General features: G+C 41.4%; 1 protein-coding gene across 1 annotated transcript; it reads right to left on the bottom strand.

Annotated features, from left to right (window-relative positions):
* Positions 1 to 13,101: 13,101 nt before the first annotated feature.
* LOC108719554 (oocyte zinc finger protein XlCOF15-like) lies at positions 13,102 to 15,418 on the bottom strand. The gene is made up of 2 exons (XM_018268494.2): positions 15,300 to 15,418; positions 13,102 to 14,255 (listed from the first exon to the last, which is right to left on the bottom strand). The coding sequence occupies exon 2, from the start codon at positions 14,197 to 14,199 to the stop codon at positions 13,432 to 13,434; it is 768 nt and encodes a 255-aa protein (XP_018123983.1). The 5' UTR covers positions 14,200 to 14,255; positions 15,300 to 15,418; the 3' UTR covers positions 13,102 to 13,431.
* Between the last annotated feature and the right edge of the window lie 6,978 nt (positions 15,419 to 22,396).

Raw genomic sequence — 22,396 nt, 5'->3', positions numbered from 1 at the left:
AAATGGGTAACTATGTCTCTCTACTCCCAACTACCAAACAGAAAAGCTTGTCTGAACATAGCGGTTTTTCAAAATAAAATTCAAAATTTTGAAAAATCATTTCAAAGGTTTTATTTTGCTGCTCCGCATATCCCAAACTATATTAGGTACCAAGAAAAAGCACCTGCAATATGATTGCCAGGGTCCACTGAACAGTTTGATACCCATTATGCATAGGTTTACCAAAGTATCTGGCATTTAGAGACACCAATATGAAGTTAGCACATCCAAATTTTTCAGGACTTTACTTCAGCTACTGAGAAATCAACACATTGACTGCAATTTTTGTGGGGTAAAAACACAGAAATATATATTTACCCCCCAAACCCATATATTTTTGGAAAGTACACATTCTACAGAATCTAAAATGGGTACCCATGCCTTTCTGCTCCAAACTACTGAGTCGCAATGCTTTCCCAAAATTGTCGGTTTTGGTGAAATATCTGAAAATTGCCTCAAACCTTCAACTTCCCAGCACCATATCACCCATGTATCATTACGTACTAAGAAAAAGCACCCTAAATATGATTGCCAGGGTTCCTCTGAACATTTTGGTGGCCATTGTTCATAAGTTTACCAAAGTATCTGGCATTTAGAGGCCCCAAAATGAAGTTAGCGCATACAAACAGTCCCGTGGGTAACTTCAGCTAATGAAAAATCAACACATTGACTGCATTTTTGTGGGGTAAAAACACAGAAATATATGTTTACCCCCAAAACCCATATATTTTTGGGAAGTACACATTCTACCGAATCTAAAATGGGTACCCATGCCTTTCTGCTCCAAACTACTGAGTCGCAAGGCTTTCCCACAATTGTCAGTTTTGGTGAAATATCTGAAAATTACCTCAAAGCTTCAACTTCTCAGCACCATATCACCCATGTATCGTTACACACCAAGAAAAAGCACCCTAAATATGATTGCCACGGTTCCTCCAAACTGTTTGGTGGCCATTGTTCATAGGTTTACCAAAGTATCTGGCAGTTAGAGGCCTCAAAATGAAGTTAGCGCATACAAACAGTCCCGTGGGTAACTTCAGCTAATGAAAAATCAACACATTGACTGCATTTTTGTGGGGGTAAAAACACAGAAATATATGTTTACCCCCCAAACCCATACATTTTTGGAAAGTACACATTCTACTGAATCTAAAATGGGTACCCATACCTTTCTGCTCCAAACTACTGAGTCGCAAGGCTTTCCCAAAATTGTCGGTTTTGGTGAAATATCTGAAAATTGCCTCAAACCTTCAACTTCCCAGCACCATATCACCCATGTATCGTTATGTATCACAAAAAAGCACCCAAATTGTGATTGCCAGGGGTCCTCCAAACAGTTTGGTGCCCACTGTGCATAGGTTTACCAAAGTATCTGGCATTTAGAGGCCCCAAAATGAAGTTAGCGCATACAAACAGTCCCGTGGGTAACTTCAGCTAATGAAAAATCAACACATTGACTGCATTTTTGTGGTGTAAAAACACAGAAATATATGTTTACCCCCCAAAACCCATATATTTTTGGGAAGTACACATTCTACCGAATCTAAAATGGGTACCCATGCCTTTCTGGTCTAAACTACTGAGTCGCAAGGCTTTCCCACAATTGTCGGTTTTGGTGAAATATCTGAAAATTTCCTCAAAGCTTCAACTTCTCAGCGACATATCACCCATGTATCGTTACGCACCAAGAAAAAACACCCTAAATATGATTGCCAGGGTTCCTCCAAACAGTTTGGTGGCCATTGTTCATAGGTTTACCAAAGTATCTGGCAGTTAGAGGCCTCAAAATGAAGTTAGCGCATACAAATAGTCCTGTGGGTAACTTCATCTAATGAGAAATCAACACATTGACTGCATTTTTCTGGGGTAAAAACACAGAAATATATGTTTACCCCCCAAACCCATACATTCTTGGAAAGTACACATTCTACAGAATCTAAAATGGGTACCCATGCCTTTCTGCTCCAAACTACTGAGTCGCAAGGCTTTCCCACAATTGATGGTTTTTGTGAAATATCTGAAAATTGCCTCAATGCTTCAACTTTCCAGCATCATATCGCCCATGTATCATTACGTAACACAAAAAAGCACCCAAATTGTGATTGCCAGGGGTCCTCCAAACAGTTTGGTGCCCACTGTGCATAGGTTTACCAAAGTATATGGCAGTTAGAGGCCTCAAAATGAAGTTAGCGCATACAAATAGTCCCGTGGGTAACTTCAGCTAATGAAAAATCAACACATTGACTGCATTTTTGTGGGGTAAAAACACAGAAATATATGTTTACCCCCCAAACCCATATATTTTTGGAAAGTACACATTCTACCGAATCTAAAATGGGTACCCATGCCTTTCTGCCCCAAACTACTGAGTCGCAAGGCTTTGCCAAATTTGGCGGTTTTGGTAAAATATTCTGAAAATTGCCTCAAAGCTTCAACTTTCCAGCATCGTATTGTCCATGTATCATTACCAGCATAAAGCATCCTAAATATAAACATAGGGGTCTACTAAACAGTTTGATGCCCAATGTGCATAGATATACCAAACTATGTAGTGCACAGAGACCCCCAAATGACAATATGTAAAGACATTTTCACGGCTGACGCGCTGGCTGCTGCAATATAACCACCCGGTGTGTGTATTATGCGACATTAGACCACCTAACAGTACAGAGACCCCAGAAAACCATATATTTTCAGAAAGTATACATTCTGACGAATCCAATATTGGTAAATAAGTGTTTCTACTGCAAACTGCCAAACTGCAAAGCAATGCTGAACATAACGGTTTTTATCAAATTTCTGAAAATCGTCACAAAGCTTGAATTTTACCCCATTATATGCCCCACATTTCGTAACTTATCAGCCTAAAACATCCTGAATATGAACGCCAGGGGTCTACTAAACACTTTGATGCCCAATATGCATAGATAAACCAAACTATGTGGCGCACAGAGACCCCCAAATGACAATAGTGTATATACATTTTCACGGCTGACGCGCTGGCTGCTGCAATATGAGCACCTGGTGTGTGTATTATGCGACATTAGACCCCCCTAACAGTACAGAGACCCCAGAAAACCATATATTTTCAGAAAGTACACATTCTGACGAATCCAATATGGGTAAATATGTGTTCCTACTGCAAACTGCCAAACTGCAAAGCAATGCTGAACATAACGGTTTTTATCAAATTTCTGAAAATCGTCACAAAGCTTGAATTTTACCCCATTATATGCCCCACATTTCATAACTTATCAGCATAAAACATCCTGAATATGAACGCCAGGGGTCTACTGAACACTTTGATGCCCAATATGCATAGATATACCAAACTATGTGGCGCACAGAGACCCCCAAATGACAATAGTGTATATACATTTTCACGGCTGACGCGCGCTGGCTGCTGCAATATAAGCACCCGGTGTGTGTATTATGCGACATTAGACCCCCCTAACAGTACAGAGACCCCAGAAAACCATATATTTTCAGAAAGTACACATTCTGACGAATCCAATATGGGTAAATATGTGTTCCTACTGCAAACTGCCAAACTGCAAAGCAATGCTGAACGTAACGGTTTTTATCAAATTTCTGAAAATCGTCACAAAGCTTGAATTTTACCCCATTATATGCCCCACATTTCGTAACTTATCAGCATAAAACATCCGAAATATGAGCGCCAGGGGTCTACTGAACACTTTGATGCCCAATATGCATAGATATACCAAACTATGTGGCGCACAGAGACCCCCAAATGACAATATGTATAGACATTTTCACGGCTGACGCGCTGGCTGCAGCAATATAACCACCCGGTGTGTGTATTATGCGACATTAGACCACCTAACAGTACAGAGACCCCAGAAAACCATATATTTTCAGAAAGTACACATTCTGACGAATCCAATATGGGTAAATAAGTGTTTCTACTGCAAACTGCCAAACTGCAAAGCAATGCTGAACATATAACGGTTTTTATCAAATTTCTGAAAATCGTCACAAAGCTTGAATTTTACCCCATTATATGCCCCACATTTCGTAACTTATCAGCATAAAACATCCTGAATATGAACGCCAGGGGTCTACTGAACACTTTGATGCCCAATATGCATAGATATACCAAACTATGTGGCGCACAGAGACCCCCAAATGACAATAGTGTATATACATTTTCACGGCTGACGCGCTGGCTGCTGCAATATAAGCACCCGGTGTGTGTATTATGCGACATTAGACCACCTAACAGTACAGAGACCCCAGAAAACCATATATTTTCAGAAAGTACACATTCTGACGAATCCAATATGGGTAAATATGTGTTCCTACTGCAAACTGTCAAACTGCAAAGCAATGCTGAACATAACGGTTTTTATAAAATTTCTGAAAATCGTCACAAAGCTTGAATTTTACCCCATTATATGCCCCACATTTCGTAACTTATCAGCATAAAACATCCTAAATATGAGCGCCAGGGGTCTACTGAACACTTTGATGCCCAATATGCATAGATATACCAAACTATGTGGCGCACAGAGACCCCCAAATGACAATATATATAGACATTTTCACGGCTGACGCGCTGGCTGCTGCAATATAACCACCCGGTGTGTGTATTATGTGACATTAGACCACCTAACAGTACAGAGACCCCAGAAAACCATATATTTTCAGAAAGTACACATTTTGACGAATCCAATATGGGTAAATAAGTGTTTCTACTGCAAACTGCCAAACTGCAAAGCAATGCTGAACATAACGGTTTTTATCAAATTTCTGAAAATCGTCACAAAGCTTGAATTTTACCCCATTATATGCCCCACATTTCGTAACTTATCAGCATAAAACATCCTAAATATGAACGCCAGGGGTCTACTGAACACTTTGATGCCCAATATGCATAGATATACCAAACTATGTGGCGCACAGAGACCCCCAAATGACAATAGTGTATATACATTTTCACGGCTGACGCGCTGGCTGCTGCAATATAAGCACCTGGTGTGTGTATTATGCGACATTAGACCCCCCTAACAGTACAGAGACCCCAGAAAACCATATATTTTCAGAAAGTACACATTCTGACGAATCCAAAATGGGTAAATAAGTGTTTCTACTGCAAACTGCCAAACTGCAAAGCAATGCTGAACATAACGGTTTTTATCAAATTTCTGAAAATCGTCACAAAGCTTGAATTTTACCCCATTATATGCCCCACATTTCGTAACATATCAGCATAAAACATCCTAAATATGAATGCCAGGGGTCTACTGAACACTTTGATGCCCAATATGCATAGATATACCAAACTATGTGGCGCACAGAGACCCACAAATGGATATATAGTAGATAAAATTTACATAGGCAAAACAAACTAACACAGAACAGTGTGAAATGCAAATAAATTACCAAAAACTAATAAAACCACAAAAATCAATGCTTTTTTTTTCCACACTAGTGTAATCGGCCACCAGAATTACCGTTTGAATATTTTAGCTGGGCCAAATCGATTATACGGACAGAAACAAGTGAACAACACAAATGCAGAGCTGAAAATGCAATAAAATGGCTAAAAATTCAATAAAATGGCTAAAAATGCACCAAAATACCCAAAATTGCAATATAACCACCAAAATAACATACAAAAACTATTGCACAGTACGGTTAGCGAATACGCTATTCGGAACGGCAATAAAACATTTTTTTAGCCCAAAAAGAGACGATGCGATAAGAAAAAAAAAAAAGCCACAAAGCCATATATGTACATATGCGTGTGCACAACGGGTAAATTGCATGTTATTTGCACGTGTGCGCGTGTGCAAGTGTACATGGGTGCTGTGAGTGTGTGTGACCCCCCCCAATCCCCAAAAATCTATGTGTGAGTGTGTGTAAGTGTGAATGTAAGTGTATATTACTGTAATAAGTGTGTGTTGGTGTGTTTGTGTGTTTTTGTGTGTGTAAATGTTACACTTACCTGGGGTAGATGCATCAGATCCACGAGAAAGGGTCCCACGCAGCAGATCTCCAGCTCCAACGGTCAGCAGCCATGGGGGGGCGGAGCTGGGCGGAAGTGCAGCGCAGGCAGCAGCAGGACGCATAGGAAACGCGTCCCTGCTGCTGCTTTGGGGCCCCTGGGCGATCGCGCCCCAGGGGCCACACGATCCCCTGCTCTGCTCGTTGTCTAGGGGCAGGGGATCGTGAAGGAGCGGAGCGAGCGGCTCTAACAGCCGCTCCTCCGCTCGCAAACCCGGAAGTGCTGCAGAACGTAGAATCTACAATCTGTGGCACTTTGGTCCTTTGATCCACAGAACGTAGATTCTACGTTCTGTGGCACTTAAAGGGTTAAAGACCTCTCCCCCCAACCGCCTCTAAAAGCGACAGTAAGTCCTTGTTTTTGACGTGCACTGGAAAAGTCGCTTGCGTCAAAACCACCGTGCGTCAACACTATTCGGACGCTCGTTGACTTTAATGCGGGCATCAAAATTTGCACATTTTTCACTGTTTCGCGGATTTTTGCGGGAAATTCGCAAATTTTTCGGAGAAGCGAAATGGGAGAGATTCGCCCATCACTGGCTGTTACATTTAAAACAATTTCTTAAAGTTGCAACAATTAAAAGTTGCCATTAACAAGCTACATTTCATCAGCATTTAGTAGATATTTCCTGTGCCTTATCTTTAAGTTTATAGTTACGTTACACAGCAGGAGATTCATGGTGGAGCATTGATTCTAGCTGATCCATCTAGTTTCTTTATGAAGCAGCAATTTATTCCAGTCAACTCCTCTTGTGGGTCTGGGGACCACTTCTAATACTTTCCAACGTAGTTGGCTAACATTATGTTTAGCCTTGAAGAAATGTCTGGAGACTGGGGTATTCTAATGTGGACTGCACAAATGGTTTTTCCTATATACCGTATAACATGGCACAATGGCATTTTAATACATATATTACATATAATATATATATATTTTAGAGGATGATGTATACTTGGCCCCTTAAAGGAGAAGGAAACCCTTTCAGCGCAAAACCCCTCCCCCCGTAGGCCCCCCTCCCTCCGGCCTACCTCCCCCCCCCGGGAAAATGCCCCTAAGTTGCTGCTTACCCCTTGGCGCAGGTCCTCTCCCATTGAGTTCGCAGGCGCCATCTTTTCCCATGCGGTCTTCTTCCTGGATTCCCCGGCGTTTGGCGGCGCATGCGCTGTAGGAGCAGTTGCTGGTTGGAATCTATTATTGTTATTATTATTATTATTAACATGTATTTATATAGCGCCAACATATTGCGTAGCGCTGTAAAGTAAATGTGATTATGCAACTACATCACATGAATTATATACATAGAACATATGGAGTTACATACATCACAATCAATATCAGTACAAAAGGTGAGGAAGGCCCTATGCAGAAAGAGCTTACATTCTAAAGGGAAGGGAGTAATACACAAGGTGTGGGAGTGGGCAAGATCAGAATTAAGTGGGTGAGAAATGTGGTACTGTATGTGGTGTTGCGTTTGGTAGTTAAGCAGAGTGAGGGGAGGCTTCTCGAAAGAAGTGCGTTTTCAGAGATCTTTTGAAAGCAGAAAGGTTGGGAGAAAGTGGGACAGACCGTGGGAGAGAGTTCCAGAGGAGGGGTGCAGCCCTTGCAAAGTCTTGAATGAGAGCATGTGAGGAGGTAATGAGAGAAGAGTTGAGTAGCAGGTTAGTAGAGGAGAGTAGTAAGCGGTTGGGTGAGTATATAGAGATGAGTTCAGAGATGTAGGGTGGGGCAGAGTTATGAAGTGCTTTGAAAGTCAGTGTCATTAATTTGAATTTGATTCTGAAAGGTAACGGAAGCCAGTGCAGGGATTGACAGAATGGCGAGGCAGAGGAGGAGCGGTTGCTGAGGTGTATGAGCCTCGCAGCAGTGTTTATTATGGACTGGAGAGCTGACAGTCTCTGGAGGGGAAGGCCAATTAAAAGAGAGTTACAGTAGTCTAGATGTGATATGATGAGAGAGTGAATAAGAATTTTGGCAGCATCTTGGGTGATAAATGATCGTATATTGGATATCTACTGCGCATGCGCGAAAGTCACGAAGTTGCCGAAAAAAGAAATCGGAAAACTTTGTGACTTTCAGCGCATGCACAGTAAAGGCTGAACCGGCAAATGCTCCTACTGCATATGCGTCACCAAACGCCGTGGAATCCAGGAAGAAGACCGCACGGGAGAAGATGGCGCCTGTGAACTCAATGGGAGAGGACCGAGGGGTAAGTAGCAACTTAGGGGCATTTGCATCTGGAACTCAGGTTAAATCCAAGCAGGGACAAGCCCTTGCTAAGTTTATTTTGCAAAGGTGCAACGTTTTCACAAAGGGGTTTACCCCAAAACGTTGAACCTTACCTTTGCAAAATAAACTTAGCAAGGGCTTGTCCCTGCTTGGATTTAACCTGAGTTCCAGTGAAAATTCATTGTACTTACGAGTTTAGAGGTTGCCGAGGCCTCCTTCACCGAGCAGCAGGCATTTGCTTTTTGGAGAGCCAAGGTGTGCAAACGTGGGGACTTTTCCAATACACTAAAGCATTTGGGGCAGCTTTATAGTTATTCTCCAAAGCCTGAACTGTGCCAGTGTATAAGGAATCTGCTCCCAGAGTTGTAAATTTGCTTCAGATCCCAGGGAGAGAAGTAACAGACCCTTTTCCTCTCAGGGAGGTCTTATACAGACCGGATACCAGTAAGTAGATGTCCAGATGTCCTTGTGACCGTTGTTATATCATTGTAATGTTGTTACCAGTTCACCATCTTTAGAGAGAGAGACACTACCTTCCCAGTTTTCTCCCACTATTCCCAAGACTGCAATGTCCTTCAAGAGCAATTAACTTTATAAAATGTAACACGGTTGATGCAAATACATAACAAGGCTGTTCTAGCAGAATCCTGGCAGTTGAATCCCTATTTCTGAGCCCTGGGGGAGGAGGGAAAAGTAAAATCCCTTGTGGTTCTGGTGTCAGTTGTGGTGGAGTCAAGAACATTCTCAGCTGAGTTAGAAATATATTGGGAATGAACAATCCCCCAGCCGGGATGTGGATTGAGTTGAATGACAGAAATGATTAGAGAAACTGCAACTACCCTGATCTGCACATTGTACAATAGCGACACCTAGTGGGGATTTGCGGTTTCACTGGATTTTTCCCAGGGAATGGGGGGGGGCTGTTGGACACGGGGGACACAGAAGGCTTATTGGGCTCTAGTGGAAATATCAGGCCCAGACTGGCAATCTGTGGGTTTTGGCAAATGCCAGAGGGGCTGCCATTACTTGCCATAGAAAGTCACTATTGTGTGGGGAGCTGATTGGGCCTCTCTGTACTTGGAATGCCAGGGCCTATTTTGAATCCCAGTCCAAACCTGGGAAATACTGTCCCCCTTGGTACTAATTACTATGTAAGACAATGGTTTTCATTGAGAAAATTAAAATGTCCATTCTTAAACTACAATTTCCATCAGCTGCTGTCAAACCACATTCCTTTAATGTACAAATATCAAATACATTAAATTTCATAGTGACTCTTGACCAGTAACGGAACTAGGAGACGTGGGCCCCAGGTGCAGGCTATGTCTCCACCGCCCCCTGGAAGTGGGCGGTATCACAGGTATCACAGCAGATTCACAACTGCATAAACCACCGGCGGGCCCCGAGGGGGTGCGAGCCCTGGTGCAGATGCACCCCTGCACCCCCAGTAGTTCCGCCACTGCTTTAGACAAAGTACATGCTGATACATCTCTTAAAGTGATACTGACACTAAAAAACTACTTTTTAAAATATAAATGTACATTAAAGTTACCTATAGGTCATGTTGATCGTTTTTTGCTGAGAGGTCTGTTTTTGTAAGTAATTATTACTTGATGTTCCTAAACTGGACTGTTTTGCCAACCTGACTGTCCCATCTCAGCCTGTCAGTTACAGTTTCTAATACTAATGGACTCCTGTTGCACAAATATGGCAGCCCCCTCATACAGGAACATGGGGGATCAGACAGGTAATGTAAAAGCATCGGGCAAATACTTTATGGCAAAGTCAGAAGTTGCTTTCAAAGGCAATATTATGATAGATGTAAAAAATAGTTTAATTTCTGGTGTCAGTATCTCTTTAATACCTTTTTAATAATATAGAAATACAAATTTAATTGAGAAAAGTATTTAATCAATTAAGTATTACATTTTTTTTAACATAGAAGTAACAAATATATGGTAGGTGTTAGTATGTACTTTTGAATGACAAACTGGCAATTATTTTCTTAATATATACAATAATTTGAGATAATAACTTGTACTCGGTGCTTAGGGTGATGGAACACTGAGAGATTAGTTGCTCTACTAAGGGCGACTAATCTCCCCAAATGCCTTCCCACCGACAAGAATACAATTCGCCGGTGGGGTGGCATACAAATTGATTCGGATTTCCAAGGTCACCCAAAGTTTCTTTGTGAGGCAACTTCGGAAAATGAAGCGTTCCAAATGCCATCCCGCTGGTGATTCATATTCTTGCTGGAGGGAAGGCATTTCAGGGAAATTAGTCACCCAAAGAAGATGAGATTTGTCACTGGGCACCCTGAATGTGAAATATCGCGTTAAGTACACACATTCTAGCACACTTATTGATTTACACAGGGTTGTGGCTACACATAAAACATGCTGATTGGGTTGTGTCACAAAGTAAGATTGTGTGAGTCTTCAGGGTCAGACTGATCTATCAGGATATTGAGGAAACTCTCAGTAAATCTGACCTTCCACTACCGACAGCTCATTGATAATGCTGGAAACTGTTTTCTCTCATTTAAATGGAGAAAATAACAAGATTGCCATGTTTTCCACTGTACAACACACGTCCATCTCTGAATTTTGAATAAAAGCTTGTTGTGTTCTGTTTGTGTAAATTAGATGATTTTTCAGAACATCCATTTCTGCAGGAGTCTTGCTGGCATGTCTGGGGATAATATGATCATCTTCTATTTTTGGCAGTGACATGTCTGGGGTTAATGTATTGCTCATTGTCTATTTCTGTATTTGAAATGCTGATTATATATATTTACTGTAATGATTATACTGGCATGTCTGGGGATAATATGATCATGTCGCTGGTGAATATGATTGTTATCCATTCTCTAATAATTAAGATTTCTTCTTCTTATACTGACATGTCTGGGTAATTAAGGGGAGTGCCAGAGTGGGAGTGGCCTGAAAGATTTAAGCACTGCAGGATACTCCAGGCATTTTTGGGGGCCTCACCTCAGTCCCTACAGTATGTTTAGAAGGTCCTACTTGTCCAGGCAAATAGTATTGGGTGGGCAATGGGTGCATTTATGTGTTAGGTGGGCCCCTGGGGTGAGGTTCTGTGGTGTGTCCCAGGTACCCCAGTCCAATACTCTGTGTCTCTAACTGGGAATGATATGTGTGTGTGTGTGTGTGTGTGACAGTCACATGATAAAGTGTCAGCTGAGGGACAAGCTGGTGAAAAGGGCTCAGTGGATCTTTGCAGCAGTGTCAAGTGTTACCCCAAAATCTCCTGCCTACTTAGTGTGTCTGTGCCTGTAGCTGCACTCCCTGCCCCCTCTCTCCTAATAAATCTCTATATATTGTTGGGTCTGGCTCGGTGGGGTCACCTCCAAAGTAGGAATGCTCTGAATCCACTATTTTGGATTCGGTCGAACCCCCGAATCCTTTGAGAAAGATTCGCCAATTACCGAACCGAATTTGCATATACAAATTAGGGACGGGAAAAAAATGTTACTTCCTTGTTTTGTGACAAAAAGTCATGTGATTTCCCTCCCTGCCCCTAATTTGCATATGCAAATTAGAACTCGATTTCATCAGAGAAGGAAGTTTTATTTTATTTCAAGAGCTGAATACAGGAGAGATCTGTCTCTATGTTACTGTTACATGACTTTTATAATGCAGAGTAAATAACATCATTATATCATCATATCTATCATTTGATTGGCTGTCACTAGGATTTGCATTTTTGCATTTATACTCAGTATTATACAAATACGTATGTCATAATCATCAGTCTCTAGGCAACTTTTAGCATAACTTTTCTAGTTTTTTTCCCCTTTTCTATTGTTAATTGTTGTTTTTTAATACTAAAATTGATTTCTCATTGTCGGGTGTTGTTGGGCAGGAGTAGACGCATTCAGTTTTTCTCAATGTGGCTGTACTCACACAGGTGCATGTAGGCGCCAAACGCAGGAAAAATGCAGCATGTTGCGTCTCAACCTGCGTTTGGCGCCTACATGCACCTGTGTGAGTACAGCCACATTGAGAAAAACTGAATGCGTCTACTCCTGCGCTCCCCTGCGGCTGAACACATAAAAACTGAACGCAGGGGAGCGCAGCTTCAAACGTTCGTCTGTAAGAGCCCTAAAAGTGCAATTTATTATATAATCACAAAAACACTGGCCGGCCAGAAAACACAGTGAATAAATTATGATTAAATAATTCTTAAATCAGTAATAAATACAATCCAGGTGGGCAATCACTTTTCCTGGGGAGAAAAACCAATTGACTGGTGTTGGTATAGGCTTCTAATTTTTTAAAAAAAAAGATGGTTGTGAGTTGTAGTTCAACAAGACAGAAAAGTTATTTCCCAGAAGTTGGAGCTGGGATTTTGAAGCAGCGGAGTGTGCAGAGTATTTAATTAGATATAACAAACAGGCCGGCAGGTAGATGGCTGAATTAAGAGAGCAGATTATAAAAAGGGGGTATATTGGGGCGTCCCCCACTCCCCCCTCCTTGCCAGCTGCACAGGCCCCCCAAAAAGAAGTTGGCAGTTGCTGCCACTGCTGAGACCTTCTTGGGCGACTTTCTTGGCTTTGGGCGCTGCTGCCAGTTTCTTGGCTTCTTGGAAATCTAGAATCCCACCTTCATTTGACAATCTTCCTTCACTGGGACCCCTTGTCTTCCATCTGGGTTCTATGGCCAATTGATATCTGAGAAGAAGGTGCATCTCACACTGTTCTTCTTCTGATTGGCTACTGCTGGTGGTTCTCACTCGGTAGCAAAAAGATGAGCAAAACACAAAGCACACAAACACAGGGATAGAAACAGCATTTTTTAATAGATATATATTCCATGTCATTATTAGTTATACAAATGTTTAGACTGAAATCCAAAATATGCAAATTAGCACTCACCCCAGAACTCATCTGGGCCCTCCCCTTGGCTCATAACAATGTTACATACATAAATATTCTAAATGTGTGCTGGAGTTGGAGGCATCACATTCGGATTCCTGGTACAGCCCAATTAAGCTCCTCCCTATAAGATCCAGTTGACTGGAGCAGCTCCATTTGTTTATCTGCACCGGTTCTGCTTCTGGGTGTGTTTAGGGACCCGGTGATGATCTGTTCTGGTTGGACCAGGAGACTCTCATGGGAGAATCTTTCTGGCAACTCTGTTTGCTGGTTTTTTATGAATCTTTATATGTTTTAGGAAATTGCACTTTTTGTCAAACATTTTGCCACAATCAGGACACGGGGGCGTGTGGCTGTTCTGGTGAATGAGAAACAGAGTCTTTTGGGAGAATCGTTTGCCGCATTCTGTACAGGTGAATGGTTTCTCTTCGTTGCAGATGACCTGGTGTTTGTAGAGGCCGCTCCTTCGAGAGAAGCTCCTCCCACACTGGGAGCAGGTGAATGGTTTCTCCCCCGTGTGAATTCTCTCGTGTTCCACCAGGGAAAGCTTCCGCAGGAAGGTCTTGCCACACTCGGTGCAGCTGAATGGTTTCTCTTCACTGTGAATGATAATGTGCTTGTTAAGGCCGCCCCTTCCGTTGAACATTTTCCCGCATTCGGGGCACGGGAACCATTTCTCCACAGTCCGGAGCAGTTGTTGGGATTGGGAAGTGTTGTCACTGCTGTTCCTTCTCTCAGACTCAGTACAAAGAGGAACCTGGTGCTGCCGCAAGATGTTTGTGTTGATAAGCGACTGGTTACACTGGTGAGACATGAGATCACGGCTCCCCGAGAAGCTCACGCCACATTTATTACAGATTAAACTCAACATCTTCAAGCTGGTTGTACAGTCTCTGTATCTAGTGCCCGAGTCAGTCAGGGCTTTGTGCTGCTCCAGCAATACTTCAGCCCCCTGTAACGGCTCCCTGGCTCGCTCTGATGACGTTTTGGCTTCTGGGCCCATTGGATGTTTGTGGTGAAGCCCAAGTCTCGATATGTCACAATCCCTGTGGCAGGGCCCTAAGTGACAAAGAGAAGATCAGAAATTAAACATAAAAACCCCAACACAGGTAGAACATAATACTAGAAAACCTGGTCTTAAAGGGATTCTGTCATGATTTTTATGATGTAGTTTTTATTTCTAAATGACACTGTTTACACTGCAAATAATTCACTGTACAATATAAAATGTCATTCCTGAAGCAGCAAGTGTATTTAGTTGTAATATTGGTGTGTAGGTGCATCTCAGCTCATTTTGCCTGGTCATGTGATTTCAGAAAGAGCCAGCACTTTAGGATGGAACTGCTTTCTGGCAGGCTGTTGTTTCTCCTACTCAATGTAACTGAATGTGTCTCAGTGGGACCTGGATTTTACTATTGAGTGTTGTTCTTAGATCTACCAGGCAGCTGTTATCTTGTGTTAGGGAGCTGCTATCTGGTTACCTTCCCATTGTTCTGTTGTTAGGCTGCTGGGGGGGAAAGGGAGGGGGTGATATCACTCCAACTTGCAGTACAGCAGTAAAGAGAGACTGAAGTTTATCAGAGCACAAGTCACATGACTTGGGGCAGCTGGAAACTGACAATATGTCTCGCCCCATGTCAGATTTTAAAATTAAATCTATTTACTCTTTTGAGAAATGGATTTCAGTGCAGAATTCTGTTGGAGCAGCACTATTAACTGATGTGTTTTGAAAAAAAAACATATTTTCCCATCACAGTATCCCTTTAAACATAATATTCATTTTTAGCCCAGAGCGAGACCAGCACCATATATAATTCATTATTTCCCACAAGATTAGGGGGATCAGTTTTGCTGCATGACTCCTTTATGGCTATATATGTGCTCAAAGTGACAGCAGCACAGAGCATGTGCAGTGAATCAGCAGAAAAGAAGATGGGGAGCTACTGGGGCATCTTTGGAGACACAGATCTTTACTGCTAAAGGGCTGTGGTTGCCTTGGGCTGGTACAGAAGCACAAAACATCATGTACAACATTTCTACCAACTTCTTTAGTTAAGCTTTAGTTCTCCTTTAAACCTGTCCCCTTTATAGCAGGATACTTACCCCCATCAGTAAATGGCAGTGCCACACTTTCTGTTGCGGACAGATAAGCTTCAGAGCCCGGCTCTTGTGTCTCTATTTTTATGTGGATTTCTGGTTTGGCTTCTAGGAATCCTACAAAGTGTCACAGTCTAATGTATTGGCTTAAGTTATACCAACAGGACCACTTATCTCACAGATGGACAGCTTTCAACTGACACTTTATAAAAAGAAAACAACCAATAAGCATTAAGAATACTAAAGCCTATCACATTAGGTAACATGAATTATAACTAGTAGGATCTCACCAATGTAAATGTGCTGTGTGATATTGGATTATTCAGCCAATGATTAAGTGTCTGTAAGGTACGAAACGCGTAAGGCTGTATCCTTATGTACCTAATAAACTACTAATCATTTTACAAGTCTATTAGTCTTTCTAGTAACCATCAGCGGATGGGCAGGAGTTTAGCTCTTAAACTAACTCGCTAGTCACAGGCTGAGACGACTGCAAGTTAATAGCGAATCACTGGCCGTGGCATCACCAGGAGTCTGTTTACAAAGCCAGTGGCATTTGCCCTGTGTAAGTGACTACTGACAAGTGCTCCAGAGTGGGACTTCCAAGACCTCTCAGTTCTAATCTGTAGGGTCTATTTGGGTTAAGTGTCTCCTGCAAGTGCCTCCCTGGTCTGCTCATAACTGGTGAGTTTCCTTGGCACAAGTTCATTTGTCTTCACGACGACAAACCTAAGGATTCTCTTTAGTTACACAATAAATCAACTTGCCCTAAAAGTATTTACCAATTACATTTGGCAACATCCCTAACGACCAATGGCAGGTACCTGTAGCTTTACTGGTAGGGCCGGATATGATTGTGTATTAATTAGGGCTCCACTTCTGCTTTATACAAACCATAGGATTTCAGGTCTTATTAGTAGGCTTGGGCGAATTTGACCCGTTTTACTTCGCCAGAAATTCGCCGCCGGCGAAATGTCGCTGACGCCCATCAAAGTCTATGGGCGTCAAAATTTTCGCCTGGCGAAGTGTTACAATGGCTGCAAAGCCGACGCTGGTAAATTTTCTCCTTAGTTTATTGCATAACCCCCTAAAATTGGAATCCTTTGAGCCAATCACAGCTCTGCCCTCAAACAGGGAATGTGACTAAGCTGCTGATTGGCTGCTGGCCGGCAGTGAGTGGGATGTAGTGGGTAAAGTGGATTTTTGCTTTTACTTTTTCTCAACTTGATTTAACATCCAAAGTGAGATGCACAAGGATATAGCACACTTTATTGCATCTCCAGGGTAGAAAGGATTTGGGGGATTAGTAGCCCACTGCCATCAAACAACCCACTGCTATGTAGCACCCCCTAGTGGTGTCCCCTTCTTTTAAGCTGCAGATGCTGAAAAAAGTTGTGGTGCTTGAGGTCATCAGTGCAAAGCTGCCGTTGCCTTTTCAGCTTTCTCCTTTGAAAGTCAAATTCAAGCTGAAGATTTGAAAAAATCCGAGGGGACGTAAGCCTTACCTATTATTCTAGCTGTTTGGGGGGGAATTAAGTATTAAAAAAATGGTGTTACTGTTCCTTTAAAGGGGTGGTTCACCTTTAAGTTAACTTTTAGTATGTTATAAAATGGTTAATTCCAAGCAACTTTTCAATTGGTCTTCATTATTTATTATATATTTTTTTAATTATTTGCCTTCTTCTGACGCTTTTTTTTGCTTTTTTTTTATTTTGTTTGAAGTCTTTTTGAATAGTCTATCTTTAAACTACATATATTTCAATTTCTCTTTGAATAGAGGTCTGTCCTTCATTGTAGGCCATCCGGTATGCTATATATGCATTAATATACACAATATACTATATATGTATATACGAAAGGTATAAAATATATTGGGAAACCTTATCAGATTATGTATTGTAAATTTTAACTTTTTTTGGCTTTAGTATATTTTTTCTTTCTTTATAGATAATTTCATTTGCAATTATTCTTTCAATTATTTGTTCATTTTTTCATTTATATATATATATCACTTTTCATTTGTCTATTTTTGTTTAATTTTTGAGGTGTATCTTTTGTTATTTAGGATATGTATGTAACATTTTATGCTTTCACCACTAGGTGGAACTTCACTTATTGTGTGGAGTGGTAACATGTGTTTGTAATCTTGTGATTGGTCACAGCCCCTATATGACAGATGTACAGGGGTGTGCCATTTAGCCTATGAGTAAGTGCCCCTATAGGCACGAAACGCGTTAGGTCTTCATGTCCTAATACATTTTTCTACTTTTTATATTTGAATCTTTATTTTTGGAGACCCTCACACCTTTTGGATACAGTGTTTTTGGTTTTTGCACCTTGGGACTGAGGTGAACTGTGAGTGTTTTCTCCTTATTATTTCTTCTATTATACATTTTTGTATCTTCACTCATCTAATATTTATTTTTTGAGTGGTACCATAGATACTTTTTGTTATGTGGCAGTAGCACAAACCAAAGTATTTTCAGTTCTTCTGACGCTTTCCAGCTTTCAAATGGGGGTCACTGACTCCATCTTAAAAACAAATGCTCTGTAAGGCTACAAATGTATTGTTATTGTTACTTTTTATTCCCCGTCTTTCTATTCAGGCCTCTCCTATTCATATTCCAGTCTCTTATTCAAATCAATGCATGGTTACTAGGGTAATGTGGACCCTAGCAACCAGATTTCTCAAACTGCAAACTGGAGAGCTGCTGAATAAAAAGCTAAATAACTCAAAAACCACAAATAATAAAAAATGAAAACCCATTGCAAATTGTCTCAGAATATCCCTCTCTACATCATACTAACAGTTAATGCAGGTGAACAACCTTTTTAAAGGAAAACTATACTCCCAAAATGAATATTTGAGCAACAGATAGTTCATATCAAATTACCGTATATATTTATGATTACCCAATGGCACATACTACTAAAAAAGTATATTATTATGGAAATTGTTTATTTACACAAAACAGTATTTTACATATGAGCTGTTTTATGCAATATCTTTTTATAGAGACCTACATTGTTTGAGGGGTATAGTTTTCCTTTAAGCATTTCACAAACCAGCAGAGCTAAATTCCCTTTAAACACCTGCACAAGTTATAAGCCCAGAGACATATTTGTACAATCCACAGACTAGCAGGGCACAGTTCCCCTTTAAATACACCAACAGGATATAAATACCAGAGAAAAACCTTTGCAGACTCCATAGACCTCCTAGGGGCAGGGGATCCTATTGGTGAGAGTCTTGGTACTGCAGTAGTGTGGAGTACAGTAAGTAAAGAGGGGTGTCCTACCACAGCCAGGGTGTACCCCAAAAGTCTCAGGAGAAAATGCCCCGAGCCAGGAGCTGCATGTACAACTTACTCATCCCCTATTTGTAACAGAAGTTTGTGTCAGTAGAGGACGGGACCCTGCTGGGTAAACTGGTTTGTCTACTCTACTCTGGGCAAGATAGTTCTTCACAGTCCTCTTTTTGGGGCATATTTACTAACATGAAAATGATCTATGGAGATGCTTCCCATAGCAACCAATCAGATCTTTGCTTTTATGTTATAACTAGGGTTGCCACCTGCTCGGTATTTTACCGGCCTGGCCAGTAAAAATTATTCTTCACCCTAATGTTATTAAAGGACCAGTAACATCCAAAATTTTTAAAAAAAATTTCGTTAGTATACCAAGAAAAGAAAAACACCAAGACAAATTAAACGTTAAAATCGCACAGCCTTTATTAAGAAATAAGTTCCCGAAACCCGCTTGTGCTCCTCTTCAGAAAAGGCGATCCACTGTGAGGTAGTGATGTGCGGGTCAGGGTTTCCCGACCCTAACCCGCCCTTCCAGGTTCCTTTTATAGACCCGTGCCGCAGATGACGTCACAATGATGTCACAAAAGGGGCGGGGCAAGCAGATGTGAGAATATAAAACCGGAACCCGGAAGTTGGCATTTGAAGGTGGCGGGCGGGGAGAGCAGGAGAAGAGCTCAACCCGCACCCCCGAGGAGCAGTGCGAGGTCGACCCAAACCCGTGGGTCCCCGGTCGGCCCACACATCACTACGGTGCGGCGCTCAATTTCTCCTCCCTGCCTTCCTTATAGGAGATAGCCAGGGAGGAGAAATCGAGCACAGAACTATGGATCGTCGCCTTTTCCTTATAGGAGATAGCCAGGGAGGAGAAATCGAGCGCCGAACGATGGATCGTCACCTTTTCTGAAGAGGAGCGGAAGCGGATTTTCGGTAAATTATTTCTTAATAAAATATTGTTTTCCGTGTTGTACTAACTATTTTTTTTAAAAAATGTGTTTGATGTTACTGGTTCTTTAATAGGGAAAAAATATAAATATAGAGGACGGGCGGCTTTTTTTCCTAATAAAGGCGGCAATCGTGGTTATAACGTGTAGGCGACTGTTTAAATCGAATTGCTAACTGGTTGCCACAGGCAACATCTCCAAAGATTTTTATCTCCAATGTTAGTAAACATGTCCCTTTTTTTATTTGGGAACAGAAGGAACTATAGAAAAAGGTTTATTTGAATCAAGTACCTTTCAGTTGCCGAGCGACGACCAGGGTGCGTCACAACATGTGTCCCCCGTGTGTATAAAGAATGAGAGCAGAGTGGGTGAGAGGCAAGTGATTTCTACTTCATCATTTGACTAAATGAGTGGAAGATGCAGAGACATATATAATACACGCAGCTTACAGGGCTGAATTGAAATTCATTCGCAATCGGACTTTCCAGATATTTCCTTGAATTTCCACGTGACACTACTCGCTCAGGCACATCCAGCTGTTGTACTACAACTCCCACAATCCCCTAAATCCCACTTGTATCCACAAAGCCCTGAGCATGAGCCTCCCCCTTTAGCTGCCCCCCGGGATAACTCTCTGCAGGGATAAAGCCACGGACAAGGGCACTGACATGAAGTGGAGCAAACAGGGACAATGGGAGGAGAGAGAGAACCCGTACCTCCGGCTGCAGTCCGGCTTACAGGAAGTGAGGAGCAGGTGCACTCCAATACAGGGCTGGAAGGAAACCAGGAAACATAACACATTGGTTCCCGTAGCAAATAGCGACACCTAGTGGCTGAACATTACAACTGCTGAGCAGGTATTTTACAAGATGCTTCCAGTTATAAAGTTCATTATAAAAAGCCAAATCCATCCTAAACTCTTCTAATAATAGATCTCCTTCATTCTTTGAAGCATTTTCTTGAGTAGATATGAGACTCTTCTAACTCAATACAGTATAATAAAGTATTGTGTCTGCACCCACCCCCCCCACCCAACTGCCAGTTCAAATAGGAAACTAGTGTGTGGTTATGCTTATATATATTATACTGTTTATATATATATTATACTGTTTATATATATATTATACTGCTTATCTATATTATATATTATACTGCTTATATATATATTATACTGCTTATATGTCTTATATATACTGCTTATATATATATTATATATTGTACTGCTTATATATATTATACTGCTTATCTATATTATATATTATACTGCTTATCTATATTATATTATACTGCTTATATGTATTATACTGCTTAGTTTCACAGAAGAGGGCGTTGGATCCTTGTATGTGTTTGGAATAAACATCTATTCCATGCTTATATACTGCTTATATGTATTGCTTATATGTATTATATATACTGCTTATAAATGAACTTATGCCTCTATATTTGGAACTAACATTCTTGGCTGCATAATCTACAAAGTACAGGATCGCACAGGTGCAATGAAGCCGAGACCCACACCCTAATATATAGGGAATGGTGTGCTCCCCTGAAACCATACCTCCCAACAGTCCCTCGTTTGTACTGGAAAGTCCCTCTTTTCTCTGCACTGAACAGCCAGAAAAAGAAACAAAGTTTCTCACTTAATTGGCTTTTAGCAGAGAGCCCAGAACAGCTAACAGGTGCAAATAAGATACTTTGTAACAATTTTGAGACACAAAAACACAGTTTAGATAAGGAGAAATATTTTCAAACTTTCATAACCTGCCAAATTTTAATTAGGGGGTGTGGTCACACAAAGGGCGTGGTCAAAATTTTTTGCTGCGCTACGTGTGAAAACATTTTTTGTCCCTCTTTTTATTTCCAAAATGTTGGGAGGTGTGCCTGAAACTGATGTGGGTGTTTTGACCTCTAACCATTCACAGTATCCTATAAACATGGTTGACATTGATATTAAAAAGATGGTTCACCTTTAAAGGAGAAGGAAAGTCATCCTGCACTTGGGGGTGCCAAATGTTAGGCACCCCCAAGTGATTGTATTGACTTACCTGAAACCCCGGGTCGGTGCTCCTATCAGCAGAACTGCACTGGCCTAGGGTTATACCAGTGAGCACCTTCTTCAAGTTTCCCGGGGCAGACGCATGTGCAGTAGAACGAAATAGCGACTTTTTAGTTAAAGTTCGGCTTTTCACTCTAATGCGCATGCGCAGCCGCACGAAGGAAAGAGGAGGGAAGAGGATGGCTCCGTGGTGCTCACTGGTATAACCCCCAGGCCTGTGCAGTTTTCTGCTGATAGGAGCACCAGCCCGGGGGTTTCAGGTAAGTCAATACAACTTGGCACCCCCAAGTGTACAAAGCCTTTCTTTCTTATTTAAATTAACTTTTAGTATGTTATAGAATGGCCCATTCTAAGCAACTTTTCAATTGGCCTTCATATTTACTAGCTTCTTCTTCTGACTCTTCCCAGCTTTCAACTTGGGGGTCACTGACCCCATCTAAAAAATAGGGATGCACCGAATCCATTATTTTGGATCCAGCCAAACCCCCGAATCCTTCGCAAAAGATTAATCCGAATACCGAACTGAATCCTAATTTGCAAATTAGGGGTGGGAACGGGAAAACATTTTTTACTTCCTTGTTTTGTGACAAAAGGTCACTCGATTTCCCTCCCCGCCCCTAATTAGTAGGGATGCACAAATCTTTGTTCCTGGCCAAACCGAATCTGAGTTTGCATATGTAAATTAGGGGCAGGTAGGGAAATAACGTGACTTTTCAGAAGAATTTTTTCCACTTTTTCCTTTTACTGTCCCTAATTTGCATACGCAAATTAGGATTCAGATTCAGTTCGGTATTCTGC

This window comes from Xenopus laevis, chromosome 6L (genome assembly GCF_017654675.1).
Source record: "Xenopus laevis strain J_2021 chromosome 6L, Xenopus_laevis_v10.1, whole genome shotgun sequence".
Classification (NCBI taxonomy): Eukaryota; Metazoa; Chordata; class Amphibia; order Anura; family Pipidae; genus Xenopus; species Xenopus laevis.
This window is presented reverse-complemented; position numbering and strand designations above follow the sequence as displayed.

Coding starts and splice junctions, on each gene's coding strand:
- LOC108719554 (XM_018268494.2), bottom strand. CDS start 14,199: ATGGGCCCAGAAGCCAAAACGTCATCAGAGCGAGCCAGGGAGCCGTTA.